Below are 17084 nucleotides of genomic sequence, written 5' to 3' on the forward strand. Positions count from 1 at the left end.
AGTGGCAGTCTGCTGCGTTATGATAGACTTCGGTTCTAACAAGGAAGGACTAATATAGCTCTGTCTCTATAATAATATATATAATATATATAATATAGCTACCTCTTCAGTATCAGATGTTTGTGACAACAATACTTTTTTTCGTTTTTTTTGCATGGCGTGATCATTTAGTAGACTAGCAGGCCTTGTGCTTAACCCTTTCACTGCCACACGACAGAAGGTTAACCTTCTGTATTGTCACAGTGAAAGGGTTAACCGGCTGTCGTGTGGCAGTGAAAGGGTTAAGACCCACTACTGGGCACACAGCTGGATGCAAATGAGAGTTATCCTGACAAATTAATTATGGATTGTGTATCTACAGCTACACCTTAATTTCAATAGTGTTACAACAACAATACCCCCACGGTAGTACATCCATGACTTAATGAAATATATACATATTTAATTTATATTATCATTAGTAATCATTATTATTTATTTAATGTATTATATATCATTTGCAAATATATTTGGAACCCGTTCTTTTTCTAAAATACCTTCTACCTTTAATTAAAAATATACGTTATCGGTGCAATGAAGGGATGGAATTGAAGAGGAATGGGAGAGGGGGGAGAGAGAGAGAGGGGAGAGAGAGAGAGAGATAGAGAGCGAGAGATAGAGAGAGAGAGAGAGAGGGAGAGAGAGAGAGAGAGAGAGCGAGAGAGAGAGAGAGAGAGAGAGAGGGAGAGAGAGAGGAGAGAGAGAGAGAGAGAGAGAGAGAGAGGGGAGGGGCAGTGCAGTAGTGTGGTGCTGGGGGGACAGAAGATTCATGCTTCAATAACAACTGGGGGAGGAAGGAACGGCTCGCGCATCATTCACCCCATAAAGGAAAAAACGGATGAAAAATTATTGAATTTGTCGTCTTTTATTCTGTCGACCAAGTAGCCTATTAATATGAATTGCCATTAAGCGCGCGCGGCTCCAGTTGCAGCGGGAAACACCCGTCGGCGCGCGGGCAGTGTGAACAGCAGCGCGCGCGTGGTGGACAAAGGAATAATATGGGCGCGCGGCGGGAGCAGATCTACCTCCGACAGAGAACAGGATGGACGTGCCCTCCTCTTCTGGTTTCACTTAACGGCAAACCAATTAGCACATTTAATGCGGCGGTGGCATGAGAGATACTGCAAGGTAAAAAGGCGGAAAGCCGTGTTTTTTTATCCGCGTCTGCTGATCCTATAGTATGAGCTTGAAATGGCTGTAGCGGGGATATGTAACTGGACGGGATACAACGTGCCTCTTTATGTTGTTGTATTTTTCTTATGTTGTGACCTTTCGTTTGGACAATTGCGGTACTCCATCCCGGAGGAGTTGGAAAACGGAGCAGTGGTCGGAGACCTCGTCCAGGATCTGGGGCTGGATATCAGAAAGCTCGCCTCCCGGAAAATGAAGGTAACCTCTAATAGCGGTAAACGATATGTGATTGTCAATCCCAAAAATGGGCGATTGTTCGTCAACGAAAGGATCGACAGGGAGACCCTGTGCGATTTAAGCGCCACCTGTCTCATCAACCTGGAGGTGCTGGTTGAAAACCCATCCGAGGTGCACCACGTCGAGGTGGAGGTCGTGGACGCCAACGACAATGCACCGCAGTTCCCTAGAGACGAGTATCAGTTGGACATCACAGAGGCGTCGTTACCGGGTTCACGGTACCCCATTGAAATCGCCCAGGATCCGGACTTGGGGTCCAATTCGGTTCGTCAGTATCGACTCAGCACAAATGACCACTTCGCTCTAGACTCCACCAAACCCCCCCAAAACACAAAGCACATCGAGCTGGTGCTCAAAAAGCCCCTTGATCGAGAGCAGACGCCCTACCACCAATTGATTCTATCCGCCGTGGATGGCGGTACACCAGCGAAAACGGGCACGGCTAAAATCAACGTCCGTGTCCTGGACTCAAACGACAACGTCCCCATGTTTGACAGCTCGGTGTATAAAGTGAAACTGTTTGAAAATTCACCGAAAGATACCCTGGTGATTAAGCTAAACGCATCAGACCTAGACGAGGGCACAAACGGAGATGTGTATTATTCTTTCAGCAGCTACACTCCAGAGAGAGTGAGACAGATGTTCAGCATGGACACCGACACGGGAGAGATCCGGGTGAGAAGCAACGTAGACTATGAAGAAACCAATTCCTATGAAATGTACATCCAAGCCATGGACAAGGGCCCGGGGGCCGTGGCGGCACACTGTAAAGTGGTGGTGGAGGTGGTGGACGTGAACGACAACGTCCCGGAGATAGTGCTGTCCTCCCTGTCGAGCCCAGTGAGAGAGGACGCCCGGGCGGACACAGTGGTGGCTCTCATCAGTGTGACCGACCGGGACTCGGGCCTCAACAAGCAGGTGACCCTGGACATCCCCTCCGGCCTCCCCTTCAAGATCAAGTCGTTCAGGAACTACTACACGCTGGTGACCTCGGCCTTCTTGGACCGCGAGACCACCGGTGCCTACAACGTCACGCTCAGCGCCACCGATGGGGGAAACCCGCCGCTCTCCTCCCAGAAGACCATCCAGGTGGACGTGGCCGACGTCAACGACAACCCGCCGCGCTTCGAGCAGACCTCGTACACCGTGTACGTGACGGAGAACAACGCCCCTGGCGCCTCCCTGTGCACGGTGAAGGCGCGTGACGCCGACGTCAAAGAGAACGCGCGCATCACCTACACGGTGTTGAACGACAACAACCACGGCATCCCCGTCACCTCCTACGTGTCGGTGAAAGCGGACACGGGGGAGGCGTACGCCCTGCGGGCGTTCGACTACGAGTCGCTCAGGGAGTTTCACTTCCAGGTCAAAGCGCAGGACGGGGGCATCCCGCCGCTCAGCCGCGTGGCCACGGTCTACATCTACATCATGGACCAGAACGACCACGTGCCGGAGATCGTCAACCCTCCCGGTAACGGCACGCGCTCCATCGAGACGGTCCTGAAGAACGCGGAGCCCGGTGTCTTGGTGACCAAGGTGGTGGCTTACGACGCGGACGCGGGTCCGAACGCCTGGCTGGTCTACGTGCTGGAGCAGGCCACCGACCTGGACCTGTTCAAGGTGCACGAGCACACCGGGGAGGTCCGCACCACGCGGCGGGTCCTGGAGGACAACTCCACCTCCTTCAGCCTGACCGTACTGGTGAAGGATCACGGCCAGCCCGCGCTCTCCTCCACCGCCACCATCAACGTGGCGGTCATGGAGGTGCCCCCCAAGCTGACCCCCGACCCCAAAAGGATCATCCGACCTCACAGCACGTTGCTCTTCTCCAACGTGACCCTCTACCTGATCGTGGCTTTAAGCGCCACCACCTTTGTCTTCCTGGTGACCGTGGTGGTGTTGGCCATTGTGCGCTGCCATGCCTACTGCAGTCAGCCCGGCTCCTGCTGCTCCTGCTGCACGTCCCAGAAGCCGCCACCCGATGGCGGCGGGTGCGCTATCGCGAGCGGAGGAGGCGGCGGTGGACTAGGTGGCCCGCAACCCAATAACAACGTGGTGCTGCGGAGGGATCTCAAGGTAGAGCCTCACTACATCGAGGTGCGTGGGAACGGCTCCCTGACGAAGACGTACTGCTACAAGACCTGTCTGACGGCCACCTCGGGCAGCGATACGTTCATGTTCTACAACACCGGCCGGCCCATCAGCGGCACGTGGGGCAGCGGCGGCGCCGAGCGCTACTTCACCAGCGGGAGTGGATTTGTACGCAGGCTGAGTATGCCCGACGCCTCCATGCAACTCTGTCCAGAGGTATGTTGTTAATCTTCTACCGTTATCTTCGCTCCCAACATTACTGTATGGTCATGAATACATAACGATGTTAAGGTTTTAGGTCAGAGGTTCAAGTTGAATGAATGAATGAATGAATGAAAACTTTATTAACAGATTGCAGAATGGGTACAATACAGTACGGCTCAATACACACAATTGTTAAGGGGATGCAGACCAGAGAAAGACTTTCGTCTTGTTTACATCAGGGTCCTCCATTTTCAATTCATAGTGATGGTGTCTCCCAGGCGAGGTGTTTTGGTCTCGGGACCATTGGAGGTAAGACAAGGAGATTCATAGTACAAACCATATCAGTTTACAAAAAGAAAAACATACAATGTACACTATAGTACAGTTATATTCATTTATTCGTTTACTTGTCAGGGACAATGCTAAATAAACATTGTAAAAAGTTACAATAACAAGATACAGGTGCATTACATGTAGGATCTCTAGCCATGGTTAATTTGCAACCCTGTCTTTAAGACTTTAATTCCCATAGTAATTATCTTTGCATTATTTGATCGTATCGGTATTATATTGGAATTAAGTTGCAATGAATTTGTAAACATATTGTACATACCATAATCACTTCACATTTTGCCCATAACCTGGACCGTTGTTGTAATTGAACCTCTGTCATGTTTGTTCTTTGTGATCGTCAAAAAAAACATGTTATTTACGTGTGTCAGGCGTTCCTTTGATGACCCTGTCTTAAGTGAGTGCTGGCAGGCCTGGTTCCCAGCTGTACCATGTTCCTCCACTCAGCGTACCACTCATACCACATTAGTGTCAAACCCAAGGTTTCTCTCCAGTCCTGCTCGATTTCCGATGACTCAGGGATTTCTGCTTGGGTTTGATGCCGTCATCATAATAGGCTACTCTGTACACCATGAACTGCTTGGGTTTGATGCCGTCATCATAATAGGCTACTCTGTACACCATGAACTGCTTGGGTTTGATGCCGTCATCATAATAGGCTACTCTGTACACCATGAACTGGTTGCGCTGCTGCCATGATTCGCAAACTGGAAGTGGGTTTGACCTCAGGTCACCGTTGGTTGCCTGAGGGCCAGTATCTAGTATCTTTTATTGTTATTTGAGGGGGTGGGGGTCGACGATATATATACGATAAAATAATACAGTTTATAATTTACAATTATGTAGTTCTGTCAGAAAACAAAAGAAATATCAACACTTTGAGATTCACTTCAGTTTGGAGATGAACCCAGTGTGTGCAAGGTTAGCTGTTGCATAGTCATAATTGTATGTCATACGACACTACATCCTATGTCAGATTGTTTTACAATACAATAATGTGCATATCATTTTAGCGTGTGTAGCGCCAGTGGGAACCAAACCCTGCCAGTGCCAGTGCCATGCTTGACCCCCCCGGTTGCGTGGACACGGGTGGAGATCCAGACCCATGATCGGAAGATAACTGGTTCAAGCCCCGGTCAAGGCCGTTGTTGGGGTTGTCTATGTCCAGCAGGGAGCACTCTGTCCTCTGGACATGGAAAGGATCGAATTTGGTCAAGAACCCAGGACGCCTATAGCAAAGACTAGGGGGTTCCCCGACGTTCCTGACCAAATTCCCAGTCAAGTCTCTGACATTAAGGCCACCTAATCATCCCTCCCCCCTTAATTGGCTGATATCAATCCTTCTCTCCTGAGCCGTTCATTGTGTAGTGTGATGTGTGCCTGGTGCCAGTGTATGGTAGTCAGTGTGTAGTGTGATGTGTGCCTGGTGCCAGTGTATGGTAGTCATTGTGTAGTGTGATGTGTGCCTGGTGCCAGTGTATGGTTGTGTAGTGTGATGTGTGCCTGGTGCCAGTGTATGGTTGTGTAGTGTGATGTGTGTCTGGTGCCAGTGTATGGTAGTCATTGTGTAGTGTGATGTATGCCTGGTGCCAGTGTATGGTAGTCATTGTGTAGTGTGATGTGTGCCTGGTGCCAGTGTATGGTTGTGTAGTGTGATGTGTGCCTGGTGCCAGTGTATGGTTGTGTAGTGTGATGTGTGTCTGGTGCCAGTGTATGGTAGTCATTGTGTAGTGTGATGTGTGTCTGGTGCCAGTGTATGGTAGTCAGTGTGTAGTGTGATGTGTGGTGCCAGTGTATGGTAGTCATTGTGTGGTGTGATGTGTGCCTGGTGCCAGTGTATGGTAGTCAGTGTGTAGTGTGATGTATGCCTGGTGCCAGTGTATGGTAGTCATTGTGTAGTGTGATGTGTGCCTGGTGCCAGTGTATGGTAATCATTGTGTAGTGTGATGTGTGTCTGGTGCCAGTGTATGGTAGTCATTGTGTAGTGTGATGTATGCCTGGTGCCAGTGTATGGTAGTCATTGTGTAGTGTGATGTGTGTCTGGTGCCAGTGTATGGTAGTCATTGTGTAGTGTGATGTGTGTCTGGTGCCAGTGTATGGTTGTGTAGTGTGATGTGTGCCTGGTGCCAGTGTATGGTAGCCATTGTGTAGTGTGATGTGTGCCTGGTGCCAGTGTATGGTAGCCATTGTGTAGTGTGATGTGTGTCTGGTGCCAGTGTATGGTAGTCAGTGTGTAGTGTGATGTGTGCCTGGTGCCAGTGTATGGTTGTGTAGTGTGATGTGTGCCTGGTGCCAGTGTATGGTTGTGTAGTGTGATGTGTGCCTGGTGCCAGTGTATGGTAGCCATTGTGTAGTGTGATGTGTGTCTGGTGCCAGTGTATGGTAGTCATTGTGTAGTGTGATGTATGCCTGGTGCCAGTGTATGGTAGTCATTGTGTAGTGTGATGTGTGCCTGGTGCCAGTGTATGGTTGTGTAGTGTGATGTGTGCCTGGTGCCAGTGTATGGTTGTGTAGTGTGATGTGTGCCTGGTGCCAGTGTATGGTTGTGTAGTGTGATGTGTGCCTGGTGCCAGTGTATGGTTGTGTAGTGTGATGTGTGCCTGGTGCCAGTGTATGGTTGTGTAGTGTGATGTGTGCCTGGTGCCAGTGTATGGTTGTGTAGTGTGATGTGTGCCTGGTGCCAGTGTATGGTTGTGTAGTGTGATGTGTGCCTGGTGCCAGTGTATGGTTGAGTAGTGTGATGTGTGTCTGGTGCCAGTGTATGGTTGAGTAGTGTGATGTGTGTCTGGTGCCAGTGTATGGTTGTGTAGTGTGAGGTGTGCCTGGTGCCAGTGTATGGTTGAGTAGTGTGATGTGTGCCTGGTGCCAGTGTATGGTTGAGTAGTGTGATGTGTGTCTGGTGCCAGTGTATGGTTGTGTAGTGTGATGTGTGTCTGGTGCCAGTGTATGGTTGAGTAGTGTGATGTGTGTCTGGTGCCAGTGTATGGTTGAGTAGTGTGATGTGTGTCTGGTGCCAGTGTATGGTTGAGTAGTGTGATGTGTGTCTGGTGCCAGTGTATGGTAGTCATTGAGCCTGTGTATCCCAACAGTGGTGGTGAAGGAGGCAATTTCCACCCTAATTGTAAAGCACTTTGAGTTTCTAGAAAAGCGCTATATAATTGCAATGATCCTTCATCATTCATTCATTCATACCCATTGAGTTACGCAGGACCATAAATAGAGTGAAGCTAACAGTTACCCATTAAAGGGGCACTTCACCAAAGATCATTGATGGTTTATTTGGCACATAATCTCACACTCACACACATCAGAAAGCTCTTTTTTTGCACACATACATTTAGTTTGCTAGTTAATTGAGAGTTAATGAGTTTGAATAATATTATGTCCTCCAGTGATTTCAGTGGAGGACACTGAATCCTATTAATTACAACTCAATGAACTTATGTGGATAAATAAATATTCATAGGGATTGCAATTCTTAAATCAAATCAAATCAAATTTATTTGTAAGGCCCGACAACACACGTTAATGTCCCCATGGGCCGGACACGTCTTCTTTAAACAAGTCAAGAAGAAACATAATAAATCAAGAACAAAACAAGAACACCATAAGGTCCAAAAAATTTAAAATAAATGCAAAATAAATGAATGAATGCAAGCACTCCCAGACATACCCCACGCGAAGGTAAGGAAAAACTCACTAAAACCTAACAATCGGAAAAAAATGCACCACAGGCAGTGTGGAGGAGAGAAACCTTAGAAGGGCCGTTCAAGGGGGGATCTCCCTTCTTAGATGTCGGTGATAGTAGTGTTGCAGACTAACAGTTGGTAAGCATGCACTCATGTGTGTAGTGAAACACAGATGAGTGCATGCAATAGCAACTGAGCATTTTGAAAGATTAAAGATAGAGCTGATAGCGATAGCAACTGAACATTTTGAAAGATTAAAGATAGAACTGATAGCGGATCTATTTGAGGCACAGGTGTCACATATTTCATCTACAATATTTAGTTGAGCTGTAATAGAGCTCCGGGGCCCCGCCCAGTTTGGTGAGGGGTTGCTGGTCCAACTCTTTGGCGATATGGCCAAAAATGATATCACGATAACGATATGATAATGTTATCATATCACTCGATAATTATCGATATTGTTATAAGTATTAAATATCGATATTGTTATAAGTATTAAAAAAAATCATTTTAAAAGTTTTTAAACAACAGATGTATGTTTATTTTGCAGCAATTCTTTGTCGTTGCCGCCATCTTTAGTGTTACATCCCCTCACACTCCAGGTCTCAGGCTGCAGCTGGTTTGAAAGCTAAAGTAAACCGGCTTCTCTGCTGGCTGTGGCTCCAGGGGAGTTGAACAGTTCTGGCTCTGCTAGTTTCTTTTCTATCTTTTGGCGCTTTTTTGGTGGACAAACCACCGCACATGTGCACCGTGACTTGCGACTGGAGACTAGCTCTGCTAGCACACATAGCCTACTGCAGGGTTTCGAAATTAAGGGGGGCTTGGGGCAAAATGCCCTAGAAAATTTACCAAATGCCAAAAATCTGTTAAGGGGGGGCAAGAAAAGCCCCAGACAGTTTACTATATATAATTATATATATGCTTAGTCTACAGTGCGAGCATTTCCCTCGTATTTGCCCCTAATAATATGTGTGTGCAAACCGGAAAAATCATTTACTCGCAGTGTGCGAGTGAAGATTACAAACGCTCCGCTGTTAAGTTCAGAAACTACAAGTCCCACATTACACAAGGCGCAGCAACATCCAATCACAGTAGAGTTTACTGCGGTGACGCGGCTGGTTTCATGCGAGTGAAAGGAAATGAAAACGCAAACACAGTACGCGCTGGAAAAGAAAGCCACGGTACCATAGGCAAGTTATACATTCAGAATCAGACAACGCAAAAAATTCAGCCAGCCATGAAGCCCATTCATTTGTATTTTGAGCAAAAGAGAGATGAGGAGCAGTGGCGGCCGGTGGGTACTTCGCCACTAGGGGCGCTATACCAAATATTTTGCAAACATGTACAGTACAGTACCACGCAACAGACTCATGGCAAGACGTGAGCGATTCGACTCACGCTCACGGCAATGAATCGGCTCTTATGAACGAGTCGCTCAGCTGTTACTACAACAACACACAACCAGTCAAATAAAGTATAGTCTAGACTCTAATTCACAACTTGAAACACAATATATAAATAGAAAAGTTAGAAACAAAACTCGCCCGTCTCCAAACACAGGCAGATCTCTCCCTCTCTCCTTCTCTCTCTCACACACAGCGCAACGTGGAATCGATTCGTTACACAATCAGACCTATTATATACCAAGAATAACTTCAGTATGAGTACAGGGCTGTACACATATTTAGCATATTGTTAAACGAGCCAAGGCTAGCTATTAAACTATCGATATGTATCGAAAATCTGGGACCCTGATGTAAACAAGACAAACGTCTTTCTCTGGTCTGCATCCCCTTAACAATTGTGTGTATTGAGCCGTACTGTATTGTACCCATTCTGCAATCTGTTAATAAAGTTCTCATTCATTCATTCATTCAAACATAGACGATATTGAACAAGCCATAATCCACGTATTTTCAATCCGAGAGAGCTGCAGTAGTTAAATCAATGAGCCATCGACATAGTCAGTGTGGTAACGACGTAACGTTATTATTGCATCCAAGATTGATACACGGCTGGCTAGGCAGTTGGTAGTCATAGTCTTGTGTTATAAAATAAATAAACAATCAGCAATGTCTCGTTTCATGAATGGCCAGCAGTAGCCTAACAGTACTGCTCCTAAAAAAAACTATTTACAAACGTTAACGTTAACCAGAGAGAGAGAGAGAGAGAGAGAGAGAGAGAGAGAGAGAGAGAGAGAGAGAGTAGAGAGAGAGAGAGAGAGAGAGAGAGAGAGAGAGAGAGAGAGAGAGAGAGAGAGAGAGAGAGAGAGAGAGAGAGAGACTCACTGTTTAGTTGAAACGTCCAGGGCAGGAGAGCTTGATAAACGTGTATAATCCACTGATGATGTATTCCAGACCACTGTCCACTGTAGTCTGTCTCCAGACTACATCCGCCATATAGCTTGTTAGCCAAGTGTTAGCTCGTTAGCACAACACAAGTACATTCCTTTGTCCATTTCCGCTCGAACAGACTGCAAACTACCTGGCGTTCTATCGCCATGCTCTAAGACAAACTCTAACCTTAACCAACTTTGAAAGAGTGCCTAAGCTTAACAGTCTAAAGAACTTGCAGTCACGGCACGCTCGTCTAAGACAAACAGCTGCCTGCATCATTCTCACAACAACACAACTATCTCCACCGACCAACCTAGGAACCAACCTAGCCGGAATAACCTAGAATTGGAACATTAGAAATTGGATTCGGCCAATCAGAGATCGTCTCTGTGAAATTCTGCTACGGAAAAAAATACTGGCGTCGGCCAATCAGAGAGCGTCTCCGCGAAATGCGGCTACAGATATTCTTGACGCTACTGGCTAGACCGCTTCAAATCGCGCCCGGATTCCAACATAATAGTCATATTTCAACGCACAACGCGTTATGCACTGATTGGCTGTGACGGATACAGCGATCAAACTGTGACGCGCACTCAGAGCGCTATCGCGTATAGCCCGGGCCGAGAAATACGAAAAAATTACAAAAAAAAAAAAACGTGATGTCACTTCCTGCTCTGGAAAACGAGTGTTTTTTAATTGCGATAATAACGTTATATTGTGCATTGGAAATACAAACATACTTAAAATGAGTCAATATTATTCATTTTAAACATGTTTATATTATTTATAGGGCTATAAAACAAAAAACAAAAAGATACCTTTTCTTGTTCTACTCTCATATAACCAGGCAGGGCCTGAAGGGGGGGGCGGCGCCCTAGCGCCCCCCAGTGGCGGTCGCCACTGATGAGGAGAAAGGAATCCGGCGAGGCAGCTAATGTTACTGAGGCGGATAACGTTAGTGAAGTTAGCACACACACATACACGCACACTGTGGGCCAGCCAGTGACTTTGGTGGAGTGTGCTATTGCACAGATGTGTGTCCCGTTCCCGTTTGCACACGCAATACACACACACGCACATTGTAAGCCATCACTGGGAACGCTCAGAGGAAAGGGGGGGCTGAGAATATCTGTGTCTATCTGTGTGTGTGTCTCGCTCTCTCTCTCTCTCCCTCTCTACATCTCTCTCTCCTGAACCTATTTCATTCAAAAGGAAGACATTGATGGACAGTAGCTATACATATAAATTATAGCTCAGTTGTAGCTGTAACAGAATAATTGTATTAACTATTAATTAACTATTATTCAATAGCGTTTCAATTATAATGAATTCAATAATTGTATAAAGAATTTGCCATGTTCTGTCATCTAATAATATATTCCATTGCCTTTCTTATCTGTAGCAAAGTCAAAATGTTGGTATCGTGACAAGACTACAACATACAAAAGCAGCTTGACAACCGATATCCTTTGCGTCTAGTAGGCATGGGCCAATTTGTGATTTTGGTGGTATGTGCTATTTGCACAGATGTTTAGCCCTTAGTATGCACACACACAGTATAATATGCATGTAATAAATAGTTTGTTAATAAACTCTGTGTTACTTGAACAATTTTCACTGTGCTCCTAAATTTCATTGTGTGCTCCTACATTTTTATTTAGATTTTATTTATTTAAATTTTATTTAGGAGCACATGTGCTCCTTGGGAAAAAGGTTAGCGTAGAGCCCTATATATGGAGACATTAACATTACGTTATCAAACATAGGGACGAAGACTGTAAAAAAAAGTGTCGACAATGTTTTATAATCTTTATGCTAATTTTCATCGTAAAAATTATTTGCCCCAAAACGCAAACAAAATAAATGGACAAGAGAAAAATAAATCTCAATTTGGTCAGTATTGTCATTTGGACAAGCAAAGCCATTACTTTAAGTTGCAGGCAAGAAAGACAAGTGTGTCCACTTTTTAAACTGCCCTGTTGCAGCAGGTCAAAAAGAATAAAAAAATAATATTTATTGATATTTTTTTTTATTATCGATCGATATCGATAACGATTATTAAAATATATCGCGATAATTATCGTTATCGTTTTATCGCCCAGCCCTAGTTCATGTGTAACTTCACAACTCGGCACAGACCTGCCATACTACAATTATATAGAAGCTACGGCACACGAGAGTGGCTGATGCACCAGGGGGTTCTGGGTATCGTAGTTCTCTTTGGTAATTATATGTTTTTACTTTGATTTAAAGGCAGTGGTGTGTGTATTATGGCTTTTGCATCCCGGGGTTAGTCCTTAAAATGCAAGCTATCCTCATAGAGGGCGACTGAAAAGGTCCCAATAGGAAGACGAGCATCTCTGCTTTACAGGAGCAGCCTGCAGGGAGAGAGGTGGAGTCGACTGCCGAGCAGTACTACCTCAGGATTCAGTGTCCTCCGATGACATCACTGGAGGACATATTCAAATGCATTAACTCTCAATAGCTGTCAAAGTAAATTAATGTGTACAAAAACGGTTTACAGTTGTGGGATAGGTTATGTGCAAGATAAGTCATCATTATTTGAGTGGGAAAAAGCAACTGTCCCATGGAAGAGGGAAAAATTGGAATGCTGAAGTCCTGTGTCCCTTTAAGCACTGTAGGCGTGTTCAAGGGGCAAGGCGGTGCTGTTTATAAAATGAGAAGTGGATATTCCTGCATATTATTTGCATGATAATAATAATAATTTATTGAGGCACTAACAGCAGTATTCCACTGATATTACCCAAATTATCCCTCATTTGGGTAGATATCCCTTTATGCAGCACCTGTTACCATAGCAATAGAAAACAAAACAGCCTGTGTCCTTCATGACCACAACCAAATTTACTTTAAAGTTAAAGGAACACGCCAACTTCTTTGGAAATGTTGCTTATTTGCCATCTACCCCGGAGTTAGACACGCATATACATACCCTTAGCGCAGGGCCGCCTGGGAGAAATGCGAGGCCCTGTGCGAGATTTAAACGTGAGCCCCCCCCCCCCCCCCCCAAAAGGTAAAAAATAAATAAATAAATAAATAAATAATATATATATATATATATTTTTTTTTTTATTTTTTTTTTACAGTCAACATATTCGTAAATAATAGCGCTGCCCGAGGCTGGGCATGATACAGTCAACATATAGCAAGAGAGAGAGCGAGAGAGAGCTCCCGTTCTACAGTCAATATACAGTGTACAGAGAGAGAGACACATTGGAAAGAAATTGAAATGCTATTTGGCCCTAAACAGAGAGTACACAGTGGCAGAATACCTGAGCACTGTGACTGAAGATCCTTGACTAGGTACAGACTCAGCGAGCACAGCCTAGCCATCGAGAAAGGCCGCCATAGGCAGACTGTGTGTGTTAGAAAGAGAGAGAGAGAGAGAGAGAGAGAGAGAGAGAGAGAGAGAGAGAGAGAGAGAGCATGTGTGTTAGAGAGAGAGCATGTATGAGAGAGATAAGCAAAGATGACCCCCTAAAGGATATTCAACTTTTAATGAAAGAACAAAACAGAAGGAAAAGATAACTTCACAAAGGCAACATGAATATACATAGATCCAAAAGGACAAAGATCAACACTTAAATCCAAAGAGAAGAGGGTCTATACCAGAGAAAACAAAGCAGCAAGGAGCCAATGGCCGACAGCTAAAGGCTAGCCAGGTAGGCTACTGACACCAGGCCACACACAGCTTTGGCCAACGGCCCAACGCTACCCAAGCTACACAAACGACCAAGACAATGAATTCACACACAGCACATGTCGTATCTCCAAATGTTGTGAAGTAACATATGTTTTGCCTGGAAAAAAACATCGTTATTAACAAAACATTCGGGAGGGGAAGGAAGGAAGAGTGGGGTAATGTCATGATTTTCATTAATCTTACCTGCACCAAGGAACGCAGGGCGAAAGGCCGCAACACAGGTCTCCACGTTGACGAAAGGCCTCTCGCTGGCGGGACAAAAATAACCCCCTGCTATTCTCACGGCTAATGTCAATGGTCGTAGCACAAGCTAACAGCTAACTCAAGGCTAACTGATAGCATCAAACGAACGTTCCCAGCCGAGCGCAGCCGGCAGCTAACGTCGTAGCTAAACAGCTAACTGGCTAACAGTTAGCTCAACCAGGCTATCGCTAACCATTAGCTAACGCAGAAGCAAGCTATGCGGCTACATACAGGTGCTGACACCAGGCCACACACCGTTAGCTACTAGTAGTACTACAACAGCTAGTCGGCCAGTTTAGCTCCAGAGAGAGAGAGAGAGAGAGAGAGAGAGAGTGATGTCCACGGCGGGAATAGAATAGTTAATAGAATAGGTTAAAAACTCACCAAACGGCCAAGAGGATGGAGACAATCGCGTGGAGTTGACGAAGTTCATCTGCCAAACGACCATCCTCTTCATCTTGGCTGTATGCGCTGTCTCTAGGTTAGCTAACGCTAGTTAGCCTTTAGCTAAGCTAGCTACTAGCCGACATCATCATGGCTATACCATGACAAGGCTCCGGCCATTTGTCCCGCCAGCGAGAGGCTTTTCGTCAACGTTCCTTGGTGACCGACCGACTGATAATGACCGACCGACTGATAATGACCGACCTCTTTCTTCGTCTTGGCTGGCATAACTAAGCATAATAGTCAAAAGCTGCACGCGCGAAATAGTCAAACGCAGCTGACTCACGCCGGCGTACTACACATGATGTAAGTTTAACCACTCCCTTCGTTGAAACCAATAGTTGTATGCAGAGCCCCAGAGGCTGAGCTCCAATAGTGAGTATGTCTGCAGACCCAGGAACAAGTCAGACACATTCTACAAACGTGTCTAATGTGAAATATATAAGCATATAAGCAAAACTAGATTTTAGGTCTGTGATGAAAAAGGGCCTCGCGCGAAGGGGGACCCCGCAAAAAAAAAAAAAAAAAAAAAAAATATATATATATATAATAATAAATAAAAAATATTATTTTTTAATTTTTTTTTATTTTGCGAGGCCCCCCTTCCCGCGAGGCCCTGTGCGACCGCACTGCTCGCACACCCCCTGAGGCGGCCCTGCCTTAGCGTCATTCACTGGAAGTAGGGCTGCCCAGTTAGCCTAGTTCCCAACAGTCAGGAAATACACTCCAAATACAACTCCAAAACTTTCCTGTAAACATGTTGTGACCTGTGTATTTACCACATGGAGAATTTGTTTTGACATTTTCGTTTTCTAAGCATATACATTTTTTTTGCAGAACCACTGCTGCCTGGGCGCAGTGATTTCATCACCTCAAAAGCCCTGTTGTAACTTCCGTCAATAAAACCAATGTGACTAAGTTAGTGGCTACTAGCGACAAGACGCACTTTCATTGAGTGAAGTGGATATCATCAGATAATAGTAGTAGTATCTAGATAAATCACAACTTTACAATCATGCCTCTGTGTTGTAAAGAGTTGTGCTAAGAAATCATCGAGGCCAGGGTTACATTTTTCCGTTTCATAGAATTCCAACTAAAGATCCGGACTGGTTGAAGCTGTGGCTACTCGCTCTGAACATAGATTCCAACACGCCAATAGAAATAATCAAGAACCATCGTGTTTGCTCAGAGCATTTTGCACAAGATGACTATTATGAAAACATGCTACTTAGTAACCGAACCATGAGACGTTTTCTGAAGGATACGGCCATCCCATCCATCGGCATCGCACAGAGAGGAGAAAGTGAAACACTCGCAACAATGCCTGTGGTAAGTTTTCAGTTACATTTTTAGATGGAAGGCTGTATTCCATCTGTCTAACGTTAGCGATTATTGTGAAATTGATGAATAGGATGTAACTTTGCTATCCTAGTATAATCCTCAGCAGTCCCTGCATCCCCTTTGATTGCTACGTTCGCACATAATGTAACCAAAAACTAGACTAACATTAGGCTACTCGTAAATTGGGTAACCTATGTTATTTACTCAGGAGTTCAGGTTATGAACAGGGCTATGACCAAAGAAAAGAGCATGAAAGTGTCTTCATTGTTTTGCCACAGTTTCTATAGTTACAAACTTACAACTGGGCTTTTGAGGGGATGCATGAAATCACTGCGCCCAGGCAGCAGTGGTTCGGCAAAAAATTGTTCAGAGTATATTATCTGCTTAGAAAACAAAAATGTATAATAGATTATTTTTATTTCTCCACGTGGTAAATACACAGGTCACAACATGTTTACAGGAAAGTTTTGGAGTTGTATTTGGAGTGTATTTTGTGACTGTTGGGAACTAGGCTACACTGGCACACCTACTTCCAGTGAATGACGCTAAGCTAGGCTAACCGTGCAGCTGTTCCCTAAGCCTAATGCACGCACAGAGAACAAAAGGGTATGCATCTGCTGGTCTAACTCCAGGGTAGATGGCAAATAAGAACATTTCCCAAAAAGTTGGCGTGTTCCTTTAATATGATTTATTATGTATTTTACATTTTATATTCGTATATGAACACCTACTGGTATTTAATTTAAACAAAAATAAATATCATTGTAGTAGACATATTCTGCTTTTAACACACTCTGGGTTGTTTCCAGTATTGAATAGGGTTGTTTTGTGGAAATGCCAGGTTATAGGAGCAGATGGTCTAATGGTTGGTAGCCTGGCTGGATGGGTGACATTTCTGGTCCTTGATGCATTAATAATGTCGGCTACACAGAGGGAAAGCGTTTGACCAAGATACGAGTGGTGATGGGATTTAAATTAACCTCCAGCCCCGTTTCCCAGCCCTGCAAATTTGATTTACTCTGGGAGCCTGTGTCTCCAACCAGAAGCTATTGATCTGAAGAACATTATGTACTTTCTTCATCTGAGCCACTTGCCTGAGCAGTGTCATGTCCGACCACAACTCTCCCTTAGATCATCATGAAGAAAGTTATAATACTGATTGGCAGACAGTACCAGCACTCCAGTGTCCGTCCT

General features: G+C 45.2%; 1 protein-coding gene across 1 annotated transcript in view; it reads left to right on the plus strand.

Moving 5' to 3' along the window:
• Positions 1-1230: 1230 nt before the first annotated feature.
• LOC311232917 (protocadherin alpha-C2-like) overlaps positions 1231-17084 on the plus strand; it is a gene marked incomplete at both ends in the record, with an annotated part of 86097 nt that continues 70243 nt past the window's right edge. The window contains one exon of the mRNA XM_084319750.1: positions 1231-3774. Within this exon, the coding sequence (XP_084175876.1) occupies positions 1231-3774 (2544 nt within the window). The remainder of the gene's footprint in view (positions 3775-17084) is intronic.

Source organism: Notolepis coatsorum (assembly GCF_963971535.1).
Source record: "Notolepis coatsorum genome assembly, chromosome: 8".
Lineage (NCBI taxonomy): Eukaryota > Metazoa > Chordata > Actinopteri > Aulopiformes > Paralepididae > Notolepis > Notolepis coatsorum.